This window comes from Molothrus ater, chromosome 6, assembly GCF_012460135.2.
Source record: "Molothrus ater isolate BHLD 08-10-18 breed brown headed cowbird chromosome 6, BPBGC_Mater_1.1, whole genome shotgun sequence".
Taxonomy (NCBI): Eukaryota; Metazoa; Chordata; class Aves; order Passeriformes; family Icteridae; genus Molothrus; species Molothrus ater.
In genome coordinates, this window is record NC_050483.2 from 56040856 (window position 1) to 56063895 (window position 23040).

The window sequence follows — 23040 nt, forward strand, 5'->3', positions numbered from 1 at the left end:
TTTTGATTAATATATCTACATTACAAAATTTGGGCAGTTTATATGACTAAGAATGCATCTGTTAAGGAGTAGCCCGTGTTGTTTGTAATGCTGCCCCATCAAGGCACTCAAATGATATGTTAGATCTACACTGAGTTTATAATACCCACCCCAGTAAATGATGTTGAATATCTCTGAAATGACTGGGGAGGTGTTATAAGCAGTGGAGGCATTTGTGGATCCATGATCCCTGTAGAACTACCCAGGAAACTCCCACTTGGTGAGAATTTACTCACTTTGAGTCGGGGCAAATTTATGGCCAGGGAAATAATTCTCAATTTTGTGAGAGATTAGCTGAAGAGGCAGTGATTATCAGGAAGCTGGTGGATTATGTCCTGTGTTGCATTTCTAATCGTGCAGTTTGAATGTGCTGGAAATGGTATGGTAACGTTGTGCTTTTTCTTTCTGAGTGTTTTCACTCAGGAAAGTCAGCTTGAGTTTGTCCCACTGTATTTATTGCTGTGTGAATAATTGTACTGGTTAGATTTTACATATTTGGAACACAGTGCCTAACTGCTGCCCTGCCTGTGTAATTATTAAGTCTAGAGAATGGGTTGGGAAAACAGCTTTGAGAAAATCACCTCTTATAAATGAATGATTACTGACTTGGCAAAGCATTCATAATATTGACAGCCAGTTAGGAAAATTAAATCAATGCAATCAGGATAGTGATTATTTTTCTCAAGAAGTTTGTGTAAGAAAAAGAAGGCAAACATTTGTACTTCTTGGAATGTTAAGAGCAGTATTCTGCTGTGAAAAGTGACCTGTAGACACGTGGTTGTTCTGTATTCCAGGACTGTAAGTTAGGGAAAGCTCTGAGCTGGGTGTCACCTTCTCTTGAAGTCAGCTTCTCAAAGAAAACCAAAAGGCTTTCAAATTCAAATTTGCCAGTTTTATTGGAATGAAGACTAGAAAGGTAACTTCTTCCACAATGAAATCTTCACAGTGGTTTGTGAGGGTTAGCTGTAGCAGTTTTATGCACCACTGCCCCCTTTGTGCAGGTACGTCTTGATGCAGTACTTGGTTGTATTTAATGTGATTTGGTGAGTGGCAGCAAAGTGGGAGCTGTTTGGGGTTTGGAAGATTTTTTTTGTCATAAGGAGATTTTCTTGCTTAACTAGAAAAAGAATTGTACTAGGTTTACTTAGTAACTGGAAGATATGAAAATTGAAGAAGAGTTGAGGAATTATTTTGCTATTAAGTCAAAAGGAAAAGTTGAAGTTTTGCAACTCAATTGAAAGAGGAAATCTCAGAGGTGGAGTGAATGCAGAGTTCTCAGATGTTGGAACATTATAAGGAAGTTCTTAAAATTAATGTGAATAAAAACGTTACTATTAGTCTCTCTTCCCCATTTTGGACTTACTTTGGTTTTAGTATGTGTTTTTATTTTTTGTGTTTAATGTGGTGTTTGCTTTTACTATCATACAAGAAGATGATGCTAATTCTCTATGCAAATGCCATCTTCAAGCTAATGAGTACCGGTAATGTATATACTGAAAGCAGTACTTATTCTGAGAGCATTTTGATTTTAATGATTCAGAAATGTTCTGATAGTGCATATGTGGGTGAAGGGTAGCATGTGTGAGCATCCTCTAGTTCTGCTGAATACCTCATATGTAATCTGCATATTTTGTCTTGTTTCATTCTGCTTTTTACTGCCCTGTGTCTGCAGTCCCATGGCTTTTCCTCACAGTTGTCATGCTGCTTTGAGCTGCTCGATCCCTCCCTGCACCTTCCCTTCTTCACTTCCCAGCACTGTATCCTTCATTGAAAATTAGGGGCAGGAGGCAACTGATCCAGGTTCTCCCACCATCTGGTTTTCACTTGCCAGGGAGAGCAGAGGCAGAGCTCCCTTCCCTGGATGCAGTTTCTCTGGTGCATAGTTTGTTTCCTATAATCCAAAATGAGTTACTTGTAAATGACTTTAATTAAAACATGAATGTAGTACAAACGTTAATATGTTTTTATGGCTGTTAGAGACTTGCAATAAAAGTGTGCCATCAGATTTTTATGTCTTTAGTTGATAAAAGGATGCAGAAGGCAGAGACTGATGAGAAGGGATGGGCTGGTTGGATTAGGATTATTTTGGGAAAAGGCTATTAAGAGAAAAACAGAGTTGCTTTAGCCATTTTAGTATTTCAGCCCTTGCAGTAAAAAGTGTTGGTCCATGTCTAAAAAAATATCATAGCACTTTCTGTCAGTTTTTCTGATAACTTTATGAAAACTTGACTTTAAAGCTCTGATTCTGTCTTGATAATCAGCATTCAGATGTCCTAGTACACGCTTTCACTAAGCCGATTTCCTTTGAGTCTGTGAATACTCACTGTATTTCAAAAGCTCTGAACAGTTTTAAATGCCTGAAGAGAAAAGTGACAAGCCTGAAAATTAAATTGTAGCAAAGACCTGAAAATGAGGAGAGTTCTCACAGTCACCCAAACAGAAATTTATCTTGCTTTAAATTTAGGTTTTAATAAATGTATACTCCTCTGTGTATTTGACATAAATCACACATGCTACTTAATAGTGTCACTTTAATTTTATTTTATAGGTTATTAAAGTGTTATGTGTATTTACACAGATTTATTAGAGTGGTTGCTCAATTTTCTGTTCTTTTATGTGAAAGTAGATACAATGGTAATATTGCAGGTTATTAAATTTTGAGACCTAAAAAAAAATGTGTGGCTGTGTGTTAGCATGGGAGTAAAATTCATTGAAAGCTCTGAGTATCTGCTGAGAAGAAAAGGGTTTGCTGTCTTTCCTCAGCCAGCTGTGAACATCTGTAGGGAGCCGTGTGTTTCATTCCAAGCTGCTGCCTTAAGGAGTTCAGGAGTTCTGCTGTGGGGTCTGTAGGGTATGTGCCCCAAATACCAGAAAAAGACCCCTCCATCCCAGAATCTCAAACCAGCCAATACCATGGTCTCTGTCTGAAGGCTGGGAACATGGAATACTGATTTTATTTATTTGTACCACCCTTTCCTTGTCTTAGGACCCCCTAATTTTTCAAGCATATTTACTCTCATATACTTCCCATGTTTCCAAGTACTAAAACCCTCATTAGGCATTAGGTGTTACCCTGTTCCCAAGGCACCCCAAATCACCCCAAATTCCCAGGAACATTGAGAAAAATTACTGAGTGAAACTTCTTAGAGTTGTATTCCCTAGTGTGAGTGGCAGCTTGCTTAATAAAGAAAAGCAGATATGACCAGAACAATTGGTTTGTGGGGTTTTATTCTGTGGGGCTTTGAGGTTTTCTTGTTGTTTGTTTGGAGGTTTTTTGCTTGGCTGTGGTTTGGTTTTTCTTAGCTTTTTCCCTGTGGTTCATATGGCCTGTTCATGTAGTCAGACTGGCATGAATTTCGTGAAGGGTTTTAGAGTGGTTTTTCTTGAGAAGAATGTAATTATATTTTTTGTTTTGTTCCCACACCTCCAGATACTTAAGAAAGAAAAAGAAAACAAACTTTCGTGACTTATTTTAATGCTTTAGTAATTTAAAATTTTTTATTTAATATGAACTCTGCTTAAAATGAGTGTAATCTTGAGTCATATATATGAGTCTGGTTTTAACTTGTGCTGAATTACATCCTAATGGATTCCACTTGATTTCAGCCTGTTTTTCTTTAACTATAATGTCCTTGTTGGTCAAAACAAACATGTTAAAGTCATGTAGAACAGTGCAACTAAAACCCCATTATGGTCATGTAGCAACATAGATTGTATTGATACCTTTGAAATATTTTCAAGGTCTGTGGTGCTTTATAGGTGTAATAAAGAAGAAAGAGTGTAAGTTTTTAAAAAAAAGCTTTTGAAAAGTAACCAATTGCACTTTTTTTCTTTTTTTTCAGCCTGTGTACAAGGCTGTCTTTGGAAGAAATGTTTCATCATTTAACTGTTGCCTGCTTGTTAATAACAGTGAATTCTGAAGTCCATTAATCTCTGTGTTATTTGAAGGCAGGTAGTCAAGAGAGCAGTCACAGAACTCTGCTTCCCCAGGCCCTTTATGTCCTGCAGGGCTGTAACCTTAGAAAGGTCATGTATAGAAATGATATTTTTTGTTGTGGATGAAGACTAATGAGTTTCTCTGTCTCCTTGGCTCATCTTGGGTTTCAGCTCTGCCTCCTCTGAGGTGTTTGAATGTGTGAGAGAGACCTGGCCAGTGGAATGGCTTTAGGGTGCCTGGTTTTGGGACCCTCAGTATTCCAGAGGTGTTTGTGGAGGATTCTTCTCCTGTGTACATTCCCTGTTGAATCCTGTCACTACTTCAGTGCTGTAAACAAAAACAGGTTGAAGAAACTGTTGCATCTTTATTTGTACTGCACTCCATGTTTATTCTTTTTAGTGTTTAAACACTGGTTTTAATTAAATTGAAGCACTGTGTTTAAGCAAAACAGATTTGTGGTGCTTAAGTCTTAAAACTATTTAAAAGTACCATACAATTACTAACACCTCCCAGCATTTGCCAGGTATTCCTTTCTATGACTTATTCTGTGTCAGCAGTGAGAAGTTCCATCTTAGATTGGCCTTTGAGAAGCCCAGGTTTCAAGAAATAAACACAAATTCTTTACTACTAAAGCTTTTTTTAAAGTGAGATCAGGAAGGTCAACTGATGGATTTTGGTGCTGAGGCAGGCATTGGTGCCTAAATAAAACCAGGTAGTTGAAAGGAAGCTCCCTAGTCTGAGGACAGACCTTTAGAGTAAAAATGTGGATTTCATCTCTTCAACTTCCTGGTATTGCTGTCCTCCTCTTGTGTACATGAACACTGGATAAATGAAGCTGTCTCTGTATTCTTTTGAAGCATGTGGTAAAGTAACCAACAACTAAGAAGTTGACATTTCTTTTATTATTGTATTAAATCTTTTCATTTGCTGTGAATTAAGAAAACAGAGCAAAAGTAGTGAGTTCTGTTTACTTTATTGGTCAAGCACATACTATTTTTTGTGAAAATGTTCCTATTGATGCATGTTATGTGTTCACAGTACAGAAAAAAAATCCTCACTGTGTTTCAGTGAAATTGATTTTGCTATGGGAAGTGTCAATATGGGGATAATGATTGAAACTCAAAACTTGTTTGTGGAATTATGGCCTTGCTGTGTGTTCATATATAGGTATTCATGTATATTCATACAGGGTTATAAATGACGTGGTGTTTTTAGAAATACAAATTAATCAAGCTTGATGTGTTTGACACTTCTTTCATCCTCCTTTGGAGTTGAAGTTAACGATGGTAAAAACCAGCCTCCAGTCAAAGTAGTTGTTTATTGTGAAATGATGTCTTGAGTGCTGGTGTGTTTCCATTCTCTGCTTCAGCCTGGACTTTCTTGGTGAACTTTATTTTCCTCATAGCAGTTGATGATTAAATTCCTTCTGCAATATGTTCAAGATCTCAAACACACAATAGCAATACAGTTCCTGTAAGTGGTTCATTTGTTAATCTGAGCTCTGTTTTACAAGAATTGTATGAATGCTGCTTTCCTTTGAAATTGATCTTCAAAAAGAAATCCTGTTTTGTATAATAAGATGCCAGACTCACAAAGATTTCCTTTCTTGTTTCATAGACGTTCCATCTTCAGAGCAGCCTGAACTGTTCCTAAAGAAACTTCAACAGTGCTGTGTCATTTTTGACTTCATGGACACGCTTTCAGACCTTAAAATGAAAGAATACAAGCGCTCCACTCTTAATGAACTGGTGGACTACATTACAATAAGCAGAGGCTGTTTGACAGAGCAGACTTACCCTGAAGTAGTTAGAATGGTGAGTTCTTTCTTTCTCATGGTCTCCTTTTAAACTCACTTGCACTTCCAGTTACACCCTGTGGGCGAAATTGAACCCTGGAGTAGGTGGATTAAATGATGCCTTTGGCTTGGATTTGCTGATAGACATTGCTTGGGGATAATTCTCCAAAGACAAGAATATTCATTTTATATATTTTTAATGAAAGTCAAGTAGATTATGGTTATTATAGTGTCACAAATTATGAAAGGAAACCTGGATTGTTTCCTGATAGAGAAAGCCAGCAGCCATTAAATCAGAGTCCCTCGTGTTTGCTCCAATCTATCTTCCCTCTCCTCCCAGTGTAAATAATGGAATAATTTTTGCAAGTTTCTTATCTTTCTTTGAACTTACTCCAAGTTTTGTTTGTCTGCTTCAGGTACAGATACCTTAAAGTATGCATGGATAATAATTTTAAAATAATAAATGCTAAAAATGTTGTACAGGATTGTTGTGTCAATTTCCTGGTTGGGTTATGTGGATTCATTGCAGGTGCTGTTAGAGTGAGCAAGATTGCTCAACTATAAAGCCATACCTTGTATATATAAATTGTTAAATAATAGTGTTTTCATTGTAAAAATGGAAACAGTACCAGATGCTCTATGGTGAAGAATGTTCATTGCAACTGGCAAAATCAATCACTGCTTTAAAATGTTTGTTCTGTGCTACTGAACAGAACCCTTATAACCTGTTCTCTAAATGAGAAAGCAATTAATTAAATATAGATTTGGTCTTGACAGTTTCCTAACAGTACTGTGTGATTGTGGAATCCATCCACTGGCTATGTGCTGTTAGAAGAAAAAACATGAATAGTTTTTGCATTGCATTGTGTATGCTGCTTGCTTCTTTTCTGACACACAGATACATGCTGTGTTGCTTGTCTGTAGTACTTAAAAATAGCTGTAAATTGTGACAGAACCATCAAGCAGTTAATCATGAAGGAAAAAACCAGAATTAAGGGTGTATGAAAAAATCTTAATATGGCTTCTTTGTGTGTATGCATTGTCAGAAAGCCTGTAATTATGAGTTCAGATTCTTTCCCTTCTCCCTCACTCTCTCCTGCCCCTTTCTGCACTGGACCAGTCTTGTGAATGAACTGCTTGCTGTGTTATTTCTTCAGAATGTGAACTCGTGCACCATTCAAATACCAGGCAGAATACAGAATAACTTGTTTTCCTTCTCAATTTTTCTGCTGGTGCTGCACTGTAGTATCTAAATGGTTTGCAAGTGTTAGTTTCATCTGATGTGTACCCCTTGTGATGAACAAAGTATATCACACCCTTTGCATAGAAAGGATGTTGATGCACAGATGACTTCAGTAAAATGGGGGACTTTTTCTGTGAGTAGCAGATGCCTCCAAACTCATCCCCCCAGAGAATTTGGTAATTTTTATAGCATTTCTGTTACTGAGGTTGTATTCTTGGGTTGACACTGGTTATAGTTGTTTCCTGCAGCAAAATCTCTTGAATAAAATCTCTGTAAGTTAGTGTTGCCTTAGCTTGGGCCCCAGGAAGCAAGAAGAATTTGATTTGTAATTGTTTATGAGGTTCAATTTGAATCATAAATAATAATCTATGAAACAGTGTGATCTTGAACAGTAAAGTAAAACCCCTTTGGTATAATTTCCTACTGTCCCTGCAGTCACTTGTATTGATTCACACAACAGTTTTTAACTTAAGGAAATGAGGTATTGCCTAAAGAGTTTGAAAAGCATGGTTTTGAATAATTTCCTTAAATATAGTCTGTATCTATGATATAGAGGAGTTATTGGAAATAAAGATACAGCCTGAATATTTGCAGTGTATTTCATAGATATTTACTAATGGTGCTTAAGAAATTTCAGTTTCACCTTAGATCCTTTTTGATAGAAATCTGTTCTCTCATCTTTTCCTTTCATGGCATCATGCCCTTCTTCATTCTGCTTTCTTCTACTTTGCATTTGTGGTGCTGAACCCAAGCTGTTTCCTCTTCAGTTCTGGGATACTGAAGCAGGAGAGGACTGTGAATATTCTCATGTCCTGTGTCTGGCTACCCAGTGGCCCCTGACTGGCCAAACCTGATTGTTTTCTTATAAGCAAAAAGATGCATAAGTATTTAAGGAAGTGAATGTGATTTTTTTTTTTTCTTAAGAATTTCCTGAGGAAATTTTAAGTAAATATAATTGTAAATTGTAATTTAGATTTTGGGTGAAGCTCCAGCCTGCAACAGCCACCTGAGCCTTGGTGAAGGTGTAAGCAGTTGAAAGCTGGACTCCCCTGATTGTGCCTGTCACAACCAGTGGTGTTTTGGGTGCATGTGCTGCTGGAAAACCACTTTGGTGGCTGTGCTCCATGGGAGCAGGATGCAGTGCTGTGATACTGAATTTGTGGGAGTGCACCCATAGCAGATGCACGAATGATTCCTGCTGATGGTCCCAGTGAATGCTGCTGCAGTGTTTCTGCTAAACCACTTCACCAAGGCTTTTGAAAAGTCTTGCAGGTGTTTTGGTTTTTGTAGATGGACTATCTGGTAAAAATGCTGGTTTTTCCTGCTGGTCTTTGCCTATAAAAGCAAGACTTGTTCACCACTTTGAGAACAGTTGCACAGGCCCTAGAGGGAAGGGTAGTTCTTCTGAAATGCTATAGAATAAGTTTTCAGCACACACTGCTGGGTGAAGAGATGGCATTAGTCACTTTGTAATAAAGCACTACTTTTTGGTGTAACTTATTCTTTGCAGTAAATACATGTTCTTGTTTCAGTTTTGTGCCCATAATCATACACTGAGACAGACTTAAATGTGCACAGTTGACTTCACAAGTGCAGCTACCACCTTCATGTCCTTTTGGGGATTTTCACCAAAGTCTCCAGCTGGGTTCACAAGGGAGCTGTCACGTTGACAGTCTCAGACCTGTCATGATAGTGAAGAAAACAGCAATATCTGTGTTCTGACCAAATTAGCATCCCTGCTGCCTGCCTGCCACAATTGTCATGGGAGTGTTTTGATTGAAAGACCAGGATCTTAAAACTGATCAAAACTGAGCCCAGTTGTTTTATGTCCCTTTGAAAGATCTCTGCCCTGTTATGTTTAGTGTTTATGAATCTGAGAATTAGTATCTCCTGCTTGTCCCTTTGGGCTACTGTGATTTGGAGGTGAAGGGAAAAAAAGTTCTTTTGTGAGTTTTAACATCATCCAGGAGCAGGAAAAAAAAAAAGGTGCACCAGTCTAAAAGTGATATTTTTAAAGTTACTAGTATTTATAGAGAAGGATTAATAGCTAAAGTGTTTTCTCATCTAAATCACCTAAAATGTTCAAAAAATAGTATTTGTGGAAGAAACTTCTTTGTTTTAAGGTTTTATAATGTATGTGTATGTTAATGATCTCTGTTAGTGACCCAAAAGTTGTTTGACTCTAGACATACTAGGCTAGGAAAAGATTGCCAGTAGAATTCTTCAGAAGAGCTGAGATTTTTAATTGCTTCTAAAATATAAGGGTTTAAAAAGTCATTTGTGGCAGCCAGATAACTTAGAGATGTTTTTCATGCCGACCATCTAAAATGTGTGCCATTAAAAGCTTTAGCCATGCTTGTAGCATCACATGTTTTCATCTTCTTCTCTTGAGCATGTGATAAGATGTTGTATATAGCTAAATGTGAAACCACTTGGCTGTTTGTCAACCTGTGTGCAAATCTGCTTCCTTAAACCACTCTATAGCTTAATACAGTGTCTGGCATGTTATTTGTTATTCAAAAAAATAAAATAAACCAAAACCTCCTAATGACCACCAAAGCAAGTTGCAGAGGCCTCATCCATGTCATCAATATCAGTTGATAGGGAGAGGAATTGGGATTTGTGGTAATGGCCATGAGCTGAACAGATTTATTCAGGAGGGGATTGCTCAGCGTGCTTCCCCTGCAGTTTGATGTGTTGTTCAGAAGGGCAGATGACATTCTTTAGAATTAGGCAAATCTTAGGAAAAATGGCCTTGCCAATTAAGCCACACTCTGCTAAGAAGGAAATGCCAGTAATAGGACTTTATGAGCCAATAATTGGACACTTAATCTAAAATTTATTCCTGTCTGAGCAAAATGTGGAGGCTTAAACTAATGATACAGATTTTTGCTGGTAGATTAAGCAGTGGTAGTTGAAGGAAATAAATGTTTGTTTTTATCTGTGGTATCCTGAAGGGTGTATGTGGTAGAACTGTTTTACTTTATGGATGTTAAGACATAGATTGAGGAAACTCATCTATTTAATTGAAAAAATGGATGAAAAAATTGACAAGCTTTTAAACTGAGAAGTCTGGATGAATCTCTTTGTTGGTGAGCAACCTTTTAGCTCTCCTACTTGCTTCTTTAGAAATTGTAGACCTAGGCCCTGACGTTTACACATCAGTGTGTGTTTGCCAGCCCACAGGAGATGGCTAATGAAACTCTCTTCAGATCCATCTTTTAGAATGGAGTAGTGATACTTTGTTCTCTTTTCTAAGTGCTGAAATGCCTCTGGCTTCCCATTGTCATCTTTATCTTTTCTGTAATGGCAAATTGAGTAAAATAAGACTGTAATTTCTGTACAGCCCGAGTGAAACATCATAGGAGATGTCATGTGGTGTAGAAGCTGTGTTAAGCAACAGAGGGAAAGAAACTTGGTTAAATCAATACCCAAATAAACACAAAAAAATGCATTTTAAAGGTCAGATTCTGGTTTGTTTTTTTTTTTTCCCTCTCTTCTTTCTACTGGCATAAATCTGGAGAGATTGCATTCATTTTTACTGCAGGTTTGTCTCAGCAGATGTGAGGGCAGAATCTGTTCAGGAGTTTGTTTGTGACAGACCCGTTAAACATAAAGAATATCTTGCTAAGCCATGATTTTTTTTAGTATGTTGAGGAACCTATTTTTAGGAAGTGTTCTAGCTGTTAAACTTCATAGGCATTATGGTTTTTATATTTTCTATAGCTTTAGCTGTGTCTTATGACTAAGTATGACATCTTCAGAGTTTCTGTATTAAAATGTTCTTGGATAGAGATTTTTCTGCAGGTCCATCTATATTCAGTCTTACCTTTCTGATTTAACAAAAACCCTGTATGTATGTTCCTGTTGCTTCTTGCATTAGATTTCAAAATATAAAATGAATGTCATTTTGAGTTTAAGGGAAAACAATGAAATCATATACTCTCACAAGAATTGACAAATCATATCCCTTTCTAATGGGAATTTTATATATGTTCAGGAATTCTGTCAAATATTAGGAATTAATCTTGAACTTAACTTATTCTCAGTGGAAGTAGAACAGATTTTGAAGGCATCTGAAATGCTGGAGGGAAAATGCAATGTCCTTTGATCCCTCCGCCCATGTTTTTTGATTAAAAATTGTCATGTAGGTGCAGCCATAATGGAGCAAACATGCTATTGTTAAAAAAAACACATAAAAATCACATAATATTTTACATTCTGTTCTTCTTTCTTTAATGTGAGGGTTAACAATTCTGTAGAAGCAAGAAAAGAATCTAACTTCGGTTTCTTTTATGCATTATTTCTAAATACTTTTGTTAGATGTTTTTGTTACTCACATTCTTTATACACCTAGCTCGTATTAAATGTACAATGCTTATTAAAAGAAGAGGCTCTGATGTTTTGTGCCCTTCTCAAAAAATCTGTTGGAGGCAGCTCCTCTTGCAGCAGTTGTCCCTAATAATTTTTCTGGGCAGTCTGTAACTACATTTACCTGTATCCATTATTGCTGTGGTTGGTTACGTGGGCCTTGCATCTGTCAGGCTCTATCTGCATAACAGTGCAGTGACTAGGTCTGAAGCAGAGAAATAAACTGGGAAAACACTTTATTGTTCAAGAAGCACTGGAACAGTATGTATTTATTTATTTATTTATTTATTTATTTGAAGGACCTTTACATCCCCACACCCTATTTTGGCTGTGTCATCCTCTTAAGTACCTTTAAAGCATTTTGTCTACAGACAACCACAGTGTTAATCTGCTTCTGGGATTGTTTTCCTGAGTTTTGAATTGTGTGTTTTGTTCTTTAGTTTGGAGTCCAGGACAGCATGAGTTTTGTAATGCTGTCTAGAGTTCAAGTTCATTCATTGGCAGGCTTTCACTTGATCTCCTGCCTGCTCTAGAGGTGAGGAGCTCTTTTTGCTGGTACTGTGCTTTAATTTGTGCAAGATACTTAGCTACTGCTATGATTTTTCAGACTGTATTATAGAATTACCTTGGCACACATTAAATTATTCTTCCATTGAATCATCTGAAACCTTAGTTACAGGGAGATAGTGATGAATGGGGTTACTGCTAGGGTACCCAGATATAGTTTGGGTCTGGGTGACCTAGAGTGGAATTGCAGAGCTCCAGTTCCCAGCAGGGAGGAGGTTGTACCCAGGGCTGGGGCTGAGCTAACACTTCTAGTTCAGATCCAAAGTGTCATAATCCACCTGGTTCTTGTCAGAGTGAACAAGATTAGAACAAGGGGTAGTGGCTTTAAACTGGAAGGAGAGAACAAAGGGTAATGGCTTGAATTTGGAAGGGAACAGGGCCAGATGACATGTTAGGATGGAATTCTTCACTGTTAGCTTGGCCAGCCACTGGCACAGGATGTCCAGAGAAGCTGTGGCTGCCTCATCCCTGGAATTGTTTAGGGCCAGGTTGGATGGGGCTTGGAGCAACCTGGTCTAGTGGAAAGTGTCTCTACCTGTGGCAGGACAGATTAGAATTAGATGACCTATAAGGTCCCTTCCAACCCAAACCCTTCTGTGGTTCTATGAGAAGTTTCAGGGTTTGTCAGTTGGGTTTCTTTTGGGCAAAGCATCCACTGTAGAAGTATAGCTACTGCTTTTTTCAGTGCAAGATGTCACTAGAAAGCAACTCCTCCCTCTAAAACACACATGGTGTGGACACTGCATCTGAAATCCAGCTGTTTTCTCCTACAAACTCACTCCTGTTGTAGTTCTGCCAAGAGAAGCATTGCCCAAGGATCTCGGGTTTTCTGCTTCCTCATCTGTATGGATGGAAGCTGCCACCAGCACTAAGTGGGTGAGGGTAAGCTAACAAGTTTAGGAGCCCTGATCCAGAGCTAAATTCTTGCAGGTTATTGACTGAATTTTTAGAAGACGTAAAGGTAAAGGGAAAATGAGAAGAACTGTTTTCCCCCAGCCTGTGATCTGGATTGTTGACTGTGTTCACAGTCCAATGTAGTTCATTTTGATGCAGCCAAGTCAAAAGTAATGCTCCTGGGCAAAAGAAGGCACATAATATTAAGCCCTGAAAGACTGTATTCAGGCAAGCAGTGGTGCAGAAAAGAACCTGAGCATTGTGGATTGCTTATCATGAGTATCTTAATATGAATTTCTGGTACGCTGCACCGTTCAAAGAAGTGAATGTTGATAAATTAATATGACAACATGCAGGAGAAAAGAGGGAGATGGTCTGGCTTTTTATACCCCAGTGCACTTGTGCACAGGTGGGAGGTCAAAGGAAGGAAGCAAAAATAATCACAGGATTAAAAACAAACAGAGAAACCAACAACTGCCTGGGTTTAGGAGCTTTCTTTTTCCATTTAATGACACAGAGGTTGAGAGTTGTCATGTCTATAAAAAAATACCTATCTATAGATAGACACATACTGCATATGCAAATATATATATACAGGTGGAAAAGAGATCTGGTGGTTTAGCAAGAGCCAACAGGGTATCAGGCAGATTCAACCTTGAGATCACAAACAGTGCTGTAGCTAAATTAGTAGTGAAACTTTAGGAAAAGAGAGCTGGTGGAACAGTTTATAATCTTTGAAGATAAAATTAGATACTACATTTTGTAAGAGGTTCTTTAGTCAATCTTCTGGGAACAATTCAGTGGTTTTATAGAGAGATTATAGCTGAGTGACTGCAGTAGTTGCTTCAGGCTCTAGAATATGTAAAACTGTAAATGATATTAAAAAACTCCACATATGCAGATGTGTTTCAGAAGGACAAGTCCAGTGTCTTTTCTGGGGGCCAGTGTTGTCTCCAGGTTAGCATGGCTTCATGTTATGACTTAATTACATTTTATTGCTTCTGTGTGTTATTATTATGCACAGCAGTTTAAACATTGTGAGCAGAGAGACTGGGTTTCAATTTTATATGTACATGGGGTTTATTTAGATGATTCCACATATTTTTAATTGAAGAACAGGTGTTCCCTGTAAGCTAAATGGGTATCCACTTACCCTGGTTTTATATAGAGAATACATTAAACTTTGCAGTGTGTGTGTTTGTTTTCATTTCAGCTTTCATTCAGGAAGACTATTACTGATAAAAATCTTTGTTTCAAACAGCACAGAGTAGAAGTGCTCAGCTGCAATTCAATTTGTGAAGTGTTTCTATTACAGTGTTGCCACTTTTATAGCACTCCAGTGAGGGGCAGGGAGAGGACTTCTCAAAACATGAATTTTGACTTCAAACTTGATCCTTTTACTACCTTCTTTTCTAAAAGTTATTTTGAATATAAATATGGTGATAAAGATTTCTTGAAGCTTGATGCTTTTACCTGTATAGTCTTAATTTTGTGGTTGTGCATTGCCAGGTACCAACCATCAGATCTGTTCAGAAATTGCAGCTCACTCTCTGGGGGGGGGGGTTGCAGCGCAGCCTTCCCTGTCTTGTTTGTTTTTAACAAATTGACATTGACTTGTAATTGCCTGGGAGAATTTTTGTCTTGCATCTGGCTGGAGTTAGGTGTTAGATCAGATCTTAAGAAGAAATTCTTTATTAAGAGGGCAAGTGAAGCACTGGCACAGGTTGCCCAGAGAAGCTGTGATTGCCCATCCCTGGAAGTGTTCAAAGCTAGGCTGGATGGGGTTTGCAGCAGCCTGGTCTAGTGGGTGGCATCCCTGCCCATGGCAGGGTGTTGGAAGGATGTGACCTTAAAGGTCCCTTCCGGCCCAAGCCACCCTGTGATTCTGTGACTTGTGCCTGACTGACACAGAGCTCAGAGGTTTCTGTGCATCTCCAGTCTGGAAATCTGTCATTTCAGCATTTCCACTTGGGTCTGGTTTTGGTTCAGTGCCAATGGGTAGATTCAACTGCTTGTTAGGTTGGTTTCTGGCACTTGGGTGTTGAGATTCTGCATGATGGAGGAGCTCTGGTGGACTTTGTACACCCAGTTTGGTGTGTGCCTCTGAAAGGTACAGCCATGGAGAAGAGGGTGCAGGTGTTTCTGAGGACAGAGAGAGGACATCTGTCTTGATACAACTTTCTAGAATATTGGAGTTCTGGTTTGCCTTCCAAAAGGATCATCTGGGCTTGGAGGCATTCCTAATCCGTGGCAGACGGAAGTCAGTATCGATCCATGGTCATTGGTGTTGGCTTTGGGACAGGAATCACTGGGGACTGTGTGTGCAGGCCTGGCAGGGATGTCCTCTGGCTTGATGATCCAAGAAAGGTCAGGAGAGAAATGGTTCAGCTATCCAGCTGAAGGGATTTTGGCATGCTGCTTGGGCCCAGGGATAAATTCTAAATAGCTGCCTTATGCCTATCTGAGGAAAAGTCTTTCCAGATCTGATGTTGCTGTGTTATGTGGTGGCTGTCAGGGTCTCCAAAGTACAGCTGGGCAGTTCATGCATGGAAGGACTTGTTGTCTTCAGTTCTCCCTTAGAGGCTTATAAACATTAACCACCCAGAGGCTACTGATTTAGATAAGCATGCTATAAATTGACACTGCATGTAAATGAGCTATCGTGCTGTGTTGTGGTGATTAATGTAACTGTAATGGCACACATTATCTCCTAAAGTTATGATAACCTGGGGAAATCACTTAAAGATAACCTGTTCTGTCTGTTCTCCTCAGGAGGATATCTGCATTTTGGCTCCACATAGCTTATCTTTACTCCTAATGCAAACCAGAAAATTAAAGACAACAAACTGCATACTAGGACCGTAATGCAAGCAGGATTCAAGCTTGCATTGCACTTACTCCTGCATGATAATTTTCTTATGCAAAAAAACCTGCTTTTGAGTTGCCTTGAGACTGGCATTTTTTAATGGGCACTCTCCAGAGATCATACTAATTTTGTCCCAAGCTCAAGATCCAGGTGTCTGTGCTGGGACTTAGCTAATTGTTGCTGAACCTCTCATGCTTCTGTCATGCTGGTAAGGCCCTGGCACTAACTGCTTGAGGCTTGGTTTGACTTGAGTCTTACAGGAATTTGTCTTTGTTTAGCTCTTCATTCTGAAAGTATGTACTTTCCCTTGCAGGTTTTACTTGTGCCATAATTCAGTATTTGTTCCAGTTTCTAAACAAAACAGCTGATGAGTGATCTGTAGGTACAAGTTTTAACAATACATGTATAGTTAAATTTGCAGAAAATTTTCTTTCTTGTTTCAAATGAAACTTAAAGCAGAAAAGGGGGAAAAAAAGCTGCCTTTGGTTTTCTTAGTTTCTTATTTTGATCCAAATCCTGAGAGAGCTGGGATTTTTGACTGTAAAGCATTAACAAAAAATGCTTGAGTAAGTATTTTAGAATCCCAAATCTTTGGATTTAAGGTACATTTCCCACTTTTTACTTGGAAATCCTTTGGGCTGTCTATCCTCTCTTGTGTTCTACCATAGAAACTCTGTCTTGCCAATTGTGATCACTCTCCTCCTCTCCCTGCGTTTTCATATCAGGGATAGTAGAAGGAGGAGCTCAGGAATCCTTGAGGAAACACAAACTGTAACATGTATGTATTCCTGGAATAGTTATTTGACCTCTCATGAGATTAGAAATGTCTCTTCATGAAGGGGCTCTTGAGAGAAGTGAATGAGCTGGGGAAGAGGCAGGAGAAAGGAGGGAAGGACCTTTTCCTAATGAGCGCTGGCAGTCACTGGGTGCTGTGGCACAGGGCGGGAGGAGCTCAGTACCCCAGCACAGCTGCAGGGAATGCTGAGTCTGTCCAGGCTGGAAGCAGCGCTGAGCTTTACAGAGTGGGGCTCCTGTGGAGCCTGCCGGACTGGAACTGCAGTGGCACACACCCTCTTGTGGCAGGAAGGGACAAGGCCCAGCACAAACCAGTGTGGCCTCTTGTTTTCTGTGCTCCTCGGTTTGCCTTGCTCTCACTCTGTTGGGTTCAGTGAACATCCCTCACCTGGGTGCACCACCTGGGCTTTCCTGCACTTGCCTCTTTCATCTTTCTGTTTCTGCAGTGCTTGAATCTGTTCTGTTTGTCTTGCAAATTTTTAAACTTCACCCTATTTAAATCTGGTTTTATCAGTGTTTGGATTGTATATTGTATATATATACAATATATATATTGTTATAAAGGGCTTTAAAGTGCCCTTTCTCACTAAGGTGCCAACATACTGAAAATACTCCTTACAGACTAAAACATTTACAGGAGCAAAAAAAGCTGGAAAAAATAAACAAGGATGCTAAAGAACATACTAGTTTTGTGTCTTAAATGGCTTAGTTTGTCTGAACTACTATGAAGGGGTCATGTATAGATTAGGGGATAACATGCTGCTTTTCCCAGCTGTTTGATTAACCAGCTTAGGGATGGGTCAGATGCACAGGAGCAGGGCAAGGAAGGCACATCATCACCTTCCAAGTGCTGAGGGGCCCTACAGCATGTTTGCAGTTATCAGATTTGCTGCATAATAAGCTGTACGCTCCATTCAGCACTCTAATTAACCCAGGAAAGCTCTCTGGCTCAGTCTTTGCTGATAGCATGAACCTCACAAAGCCAGGCAGTCTCACCAAAGTACCTCCAAATAAGATTAAGCAAAGCGAGCCAGCCATGAAATAAAATGTAGGCTAAGTGTCGAGCCAATGCTCTTATTTGCTTTCATTTAGTACCAAGTTCTGTACTTGGCATGAGGTGTCCAAGCATTTAATGTGTGAGTAGCACTTGCAACTCCTAGCAAGTGCTGACAGATGAGACCTTAATCATTAATGTTTCTCTGTACAGACAAAAATAACCAAATGCTGTATGACAGCACTTATAAACACGAGTTGATGGTATTTCCTACAACTCCTAAGCAGTCCTGGCTCCCACTGATGCCCATCAGGATTGGGAATTACATGTTGGTGGAACATGGTGGCACACTGGGTAATGCTGGGGTATCAGAGGAAAGGAGAAAAGCCAAGGCTGGTGGCAGGTTTGTAAAGTGACAGGTTCCTGAGCCCTGTGCTGCTGCTAAAGATCCTTGTCAGACAGCAGGAAAAAGAAACAGTGTTCAAGGGATGGAGGATGGAGCAGGTACAGACATATAGGGTCCTAAAATCTATTACCTGTTTGCAGAATGGATCTCATCCTCCTTTCTTTGCCTTTTCAGGTATCTTGCAATATCTTCAGAACTCTCCCACCTAGTGACAGCAATGAATTTGATCCAGAAGAAGACGAGCCCACCTTGGAGGCATCGTGGCCGCACTTACAGGTTTTTGATTATTTACCTCAGAAGAAATTCTTGTCATTGCTTGGTGTATCTAATAATTTTCTCAGCTTTTTTTTTTTAACCTGTGGATCAGAACTAGTCTGTGAGACACTAGCATTTATTAATACTGTTGATGATTCTAATATAGTACCTACAGAAAAGAGAGAGAACTTTGTGATATTTCCAAACTGTTAAAGCTTTCTTTCAAAATTATATTGATGGTGTCCCTCATATTCCTGTTTTCCTTCACTGATTTTAAAATTATTTTGCTTTCCCAACTGCTTTGATGCACAAGTATTTCTCAACAACTGCAGCAAGAGCATTGTAAGGATGACACTGCTGGCAGTTTTGCTTTATTGAGGGTGGTTAATATTCATAGGAAAGTGTACAGGTGTTGGCAGCTGATCAGAAAAATGAATGAGAAGCTGCATCCCTATCTAAGTCCTCCTTCTCCTCGAGTCAAGGTTTGCTCCTAGGTGTTTGGAGCAGGATTCAAGCTCACTCAGTAGCATCCCTTCCTCTGAATTTCAGTTGTCAAAACGAGGGCTTTTGAGACCCCCATGTGGAATAACACTGCATCCAGGGCTGGGGTTATTAGCACAAGAAAACCATGGACCTGTTGGTGTGTGTCCAGAGAGGAGGGTGCAGAGATGATCAGAGGGCTGGAGCACCTGTCCTGTGAGCACAGGCTGAGAAAGCAGGGCTTGTTCATCCTGGAGAAGAGGAGGCTCCAGGGAAACCTCATTGCAGCCTTCCTGGACTTGAAAGGGAGATGATAAAAAAACAAGGGAGGGTGACTTTTTACATGGTCAGATAGTGATAGGACAAGGAGAGATTCAGATTACACTTTGTTAAGAAGCTCTTGACTTGTGAGGGTGTGAGGGCCTGGCACAGAGGTTGCCAGAGAAGCTGTGGCTGCTCCATCTCTGGGAGTGTGGAAGGCCAGGTTGGATGAGCAGCCTGGTCTTGGGAAAGGTGTCCCTGCCCATGGCAGGGGTGGTGAAATGAGGTGATCTTTAATGTCCTTTCCAACCCAAACAATTCCATCATTCTGTGATTTGGAATGAAGAACATAAACTAAACTGGAGAAAACATCCTTGATACTAATGCAGTAAATTCCTTTATAGAAAATATAGATGAAAATCCTGTGTGTGTTAGTCAGGATAATGACTCACACCACTGGTAAATTTACAGGAAGTTTGCTTGAGTAACAGTTTGTGGAGTTTGGGTGTTTTTGTGAGCAAAGGAGCAGAATTGATCTCAGCCTGAAATGAGGATTTTATTTTACAGTTGCATGCACAATGCTGTGAGTGTTTTTTTTCACTCTTTTATGTTCTCTAAATCAGAATCTGTTGAAATGTAGGTTCATCCCTCATTTATATTTAAATTTCACAAAAAATAAGAATCTTCAAAACTTCAAGGCAGCTCTGAGGAGCTGTGCCTGCCTGGAAACAGCACATTCAGTGACACTGGTGCTGTAGTTCAAAAAGTCATTACTTGCATGGAAATGAGGGAATTTCTTACCCAGTGGATGACTTAGCATTGTCAAGAAGAAATTCACCAAGTATTTGTGAAAAGTCAATGGAATTGATTTTCTGATGATTTAATGTTGGTGTTATGTAAGCTGTCACTTTTCCCACAACTTATTTCTCAACCTCTTTCTTTCTTTTGATTTCCTATTGCTTCCTTTGAGAAGTCAGAGAACACTGTTAGAAACTACCAGCAGCAGTTTTGCAGCATGTTGCTGTCAGGGAAGAGTTTAAAATGATTTTAAAATGTAATTTTGAAGCTTCTTTTTCCTTTCAGTATCAATATTCATACTCACTAAAGACAAAAAGAAAAAAGTTTTCAGTGGCTGCTCTTTATGAAAAGGTTCTGCCAAGAGAATGGCTGGCTGGTAGCTCATTACCAGTGACAGATCAGAGTTGCTGTCTTAGGAGGCCACAGCAGTCTCTGTTTCACTTCACTTCCTTGTTCCCTGGTTTTTATACTCTTCTTTTTCTCCGCTAAATGAAAAGTCTTGCGTGTCCCACTGAAGAGTTTAGGTAGAGATGGAACTGCATGAAAATAAGCAGATTTTCTCCAGCCCTGAGGCTAATCTTTACAGTAAGTTAGGAACTTCTGAATAAATTCTGGTTGGTATTCTTCTTCTGTGTTTCAAGTTGTACTAGAACACTACTCTAAGCAGTTTCTAATTTAATTTAAATATTTCCAACTGTTTCACCAACCCCTTCAGAATTGTAATGTCTGTATTTGATGTGTCTTCAGCAGTTCAGAGGGCAGTTTAAATGTGCTTCCCAATTACTCTGGGAAGCTTTACAAGATGATAACAAGCATTACAAGATGGCAGTGCCTGTTCTTGGTGATGAAATGTCTTTGACTGGAGTTAAATAAGCAGAGGCAGCTTAAAAAGCTCATGTAATTAATTTTAACTAAAAGGTGGCAATTTGATAAAGGAGAAAAATCTTCTCAATTTTTTTAACCCTTTGTACTAGGGAAAAATAAGCATTTAATCTTCTAACAAAATAATTTAGGGAAATACTAAAAATATAAAGAGTAATCAAGTCATAAACTAAACCCATGTTTTGTTTATTTTTTGTTTTGCAGCTTGTATATGAGTTTTTCATACGATTTTTGGAAAGCCAAGAATTTCAGCCCAGCATTGCCAAAAAGTACATAGATCAGAAATTTGTATTGCAGGTAAGCTGGTGTGTTTTCTTTAAGGCTTAGTGGTGCTTTTGGGAAAAAAAAATCCTTTAAAAGATATAGTTTAGAATTTGAAAGTGTAACTTCATTTGCAATAGAAAAAGTCTAAATCAGCATCTGCAATGAAAGTTTTCAATCTGTGGAGGTAATGGAAAAAGGTGTGTGTGTTTATATGCCAGTCTCTGTTACTATAGATACATAAAATAGATGGTTTGGATCCAGTTTCAATACCTCAGTCAAAATATTTGACTTACTGGTTTTGAGACAGAGCTGAAACAGTAACTGTTGAAAAATGAAAAGTTTCCCACCAAGTAGTCTCAAAATACTGTTCTCTCTATCTAGAGAGACTACTTAAACACCAGTTTTCATGTGTCTTAGTATTGTTGATACATTTGTTTTCTGGGTAAGCCAGGACACCCCACAGATACATTTTTTTGTCTTCAGGTTTGAGAACAGGCCTGTCTTGGGTTTTGTTTTCCCTTTGTGAGTTTCTGTGTAACTGCCAAGTCAAAAAGAACTTTGTGCTTGATGCTGTCTGTAGCTTGCTTTTGAAAATCAGGGGAATTTAGAAAGATTGCTATTTAGTTAGAAAATGGAGTTTCCTTGCAGGCTGTCACTTGAATGAAAAAGCAACTGGAGCTGGCAGCATAGACTCAGCATTTCTGAAGACCTTTCTCTTGCCCCTTATCACTCATGGAGCTTTTATTTTTCCCTGTACTGCTCAGGCAATAAAAGTTGTGCTTTTACAGTTCATCTGTGTTGTTTGGATGAAGAATACCTGAAAAATGTAGTGGACAGAGCAATTTCTGTCCTTACATTCAAAGTTTCAAAGAAGATAATTCAGTTTCCTTCTCGGTATCACAAGACCTTCTCCATCCTACAAAAGCAGTTGGATATACTTAAATTTTTACTTTTTCCTTCTCCTAAACACAAGAGCCTTTTTCATCTGGATCAAACTTCTGGTGGTTTCCTTTTTGTTCATCTCAGTACTGATTTGACAAGGAGGTGCACCAATGTGTTCAGTACCTGGTGGAGATAAAAGAATATGCATGACAAATCACTCCTGACAGGTTTTTCCAGGCTGGTTTTAGTTTGATTAGATAGAGCAGGATTGCATTAGGATGAATACATGTGCTCTCCTTCAAAAATCTGGTAAAAATAATTCTTAGATGCTCCTGTTCTGTGCTGCTGAGCTTGGTCATGACTGGCAACATCCCACTCAGCCTTTTTAAGACATTCAAAACTGTCAGTTTGGCACAGGAGAATGGGTCTAAACCAAGGATTAATTTTTTTTTATTTTAATCTTGCTAGTTTTCATTAAATCTACTAAATGGAAGAATATTATCTACTGAAAGAGGGGAATATGAGATTTTAAAACCTACATATCAGAAAACATGATATGACAATTAAGAGGTCAAAGGAGTTCTAAGGATTTCTGTTCTTGCCATGGAGTTTGGTGATGCACATTTTTATGTTGCTGTGCACGGTATCAATTTAAAATTCACATTTTTCTATATAAAGTTCTATTCAGACACATATATATATACACACATATACACACTACATATAAATAGTTATATTTCCATTTGTGTAAATATTTTTTTGTGAGCTGTAGGAAATTGGGGTGTCCTTCTACTTCCTGTTGTGTTTGTTGTGTGTCAGGAGTAGCTGCTGAGTACCTGCAGATCCCTTACACAGGAAGGCAATTTGAGACTTAAGAACAAGAAGCATTTTGGTGTCTTGTGACACTGACAACACAAGTGGGACTTTTGGAGTATTTGGAATCAGCTTTTTCTCAAAATTATTATTTTTTTTTAATTTTAATGAAGTGTTTCTTGGCAGTAAGGATGCCTATATGAAAAAAAAAAGTTAGATTTTTACTGGACTTTTTTCAAACTTTTTGCTTGTTTACATGATTTTTGCTTTCTTTTATTAAGTATAGCTGTATTTCTGCTTTCAGCTATATGTTTTAATAAAATACTATATTTACCAGTGTAGCTGTTCATTTCTAAAGCCTGCTTATGTACAGTTTGAAATGGTTGGCAGTGGTTGCTAAGAGACATACTATTCAAATATATCTACAAGTCTCTGTTATGTAGGTTGCTATTTTGGAAAATTAATTTCCCTTTTCTGTGTATGTTTAGAATAGTCAAA

At 38.7% G+C, this 23040-nt stretch overlaps 1 protein-coding gene across 2 annotated transcripts in view; it reads left to right on the forward strand.

The window, feature by feature from the left end:
* Positions 1–23040, forward strand: part of PPP2R5E (protein phosphatase 2 regulatory subunit B'epsilon) — a 73896-nt gene that overhangs the window by 35115 nt on the left and 15741 nt on the right. For both annotated transcript variants that reach the window (XM_036383618.2, XM_036383620.1), the window contains exons 3-5: positions 5594–5790; positions 18082–18183; positions 20788–20880. In XM_036383618.2, coding sequence (XP_036239511.1) covers positions 5594–5790; positions 18082–18183; positions 20788–20880 — 392 coding nt within the window. The remainder of the gene's footprint in view (positions 1–5593; positions 5791–18081; positions 18184–20787; positions 20881–23040) is intronic.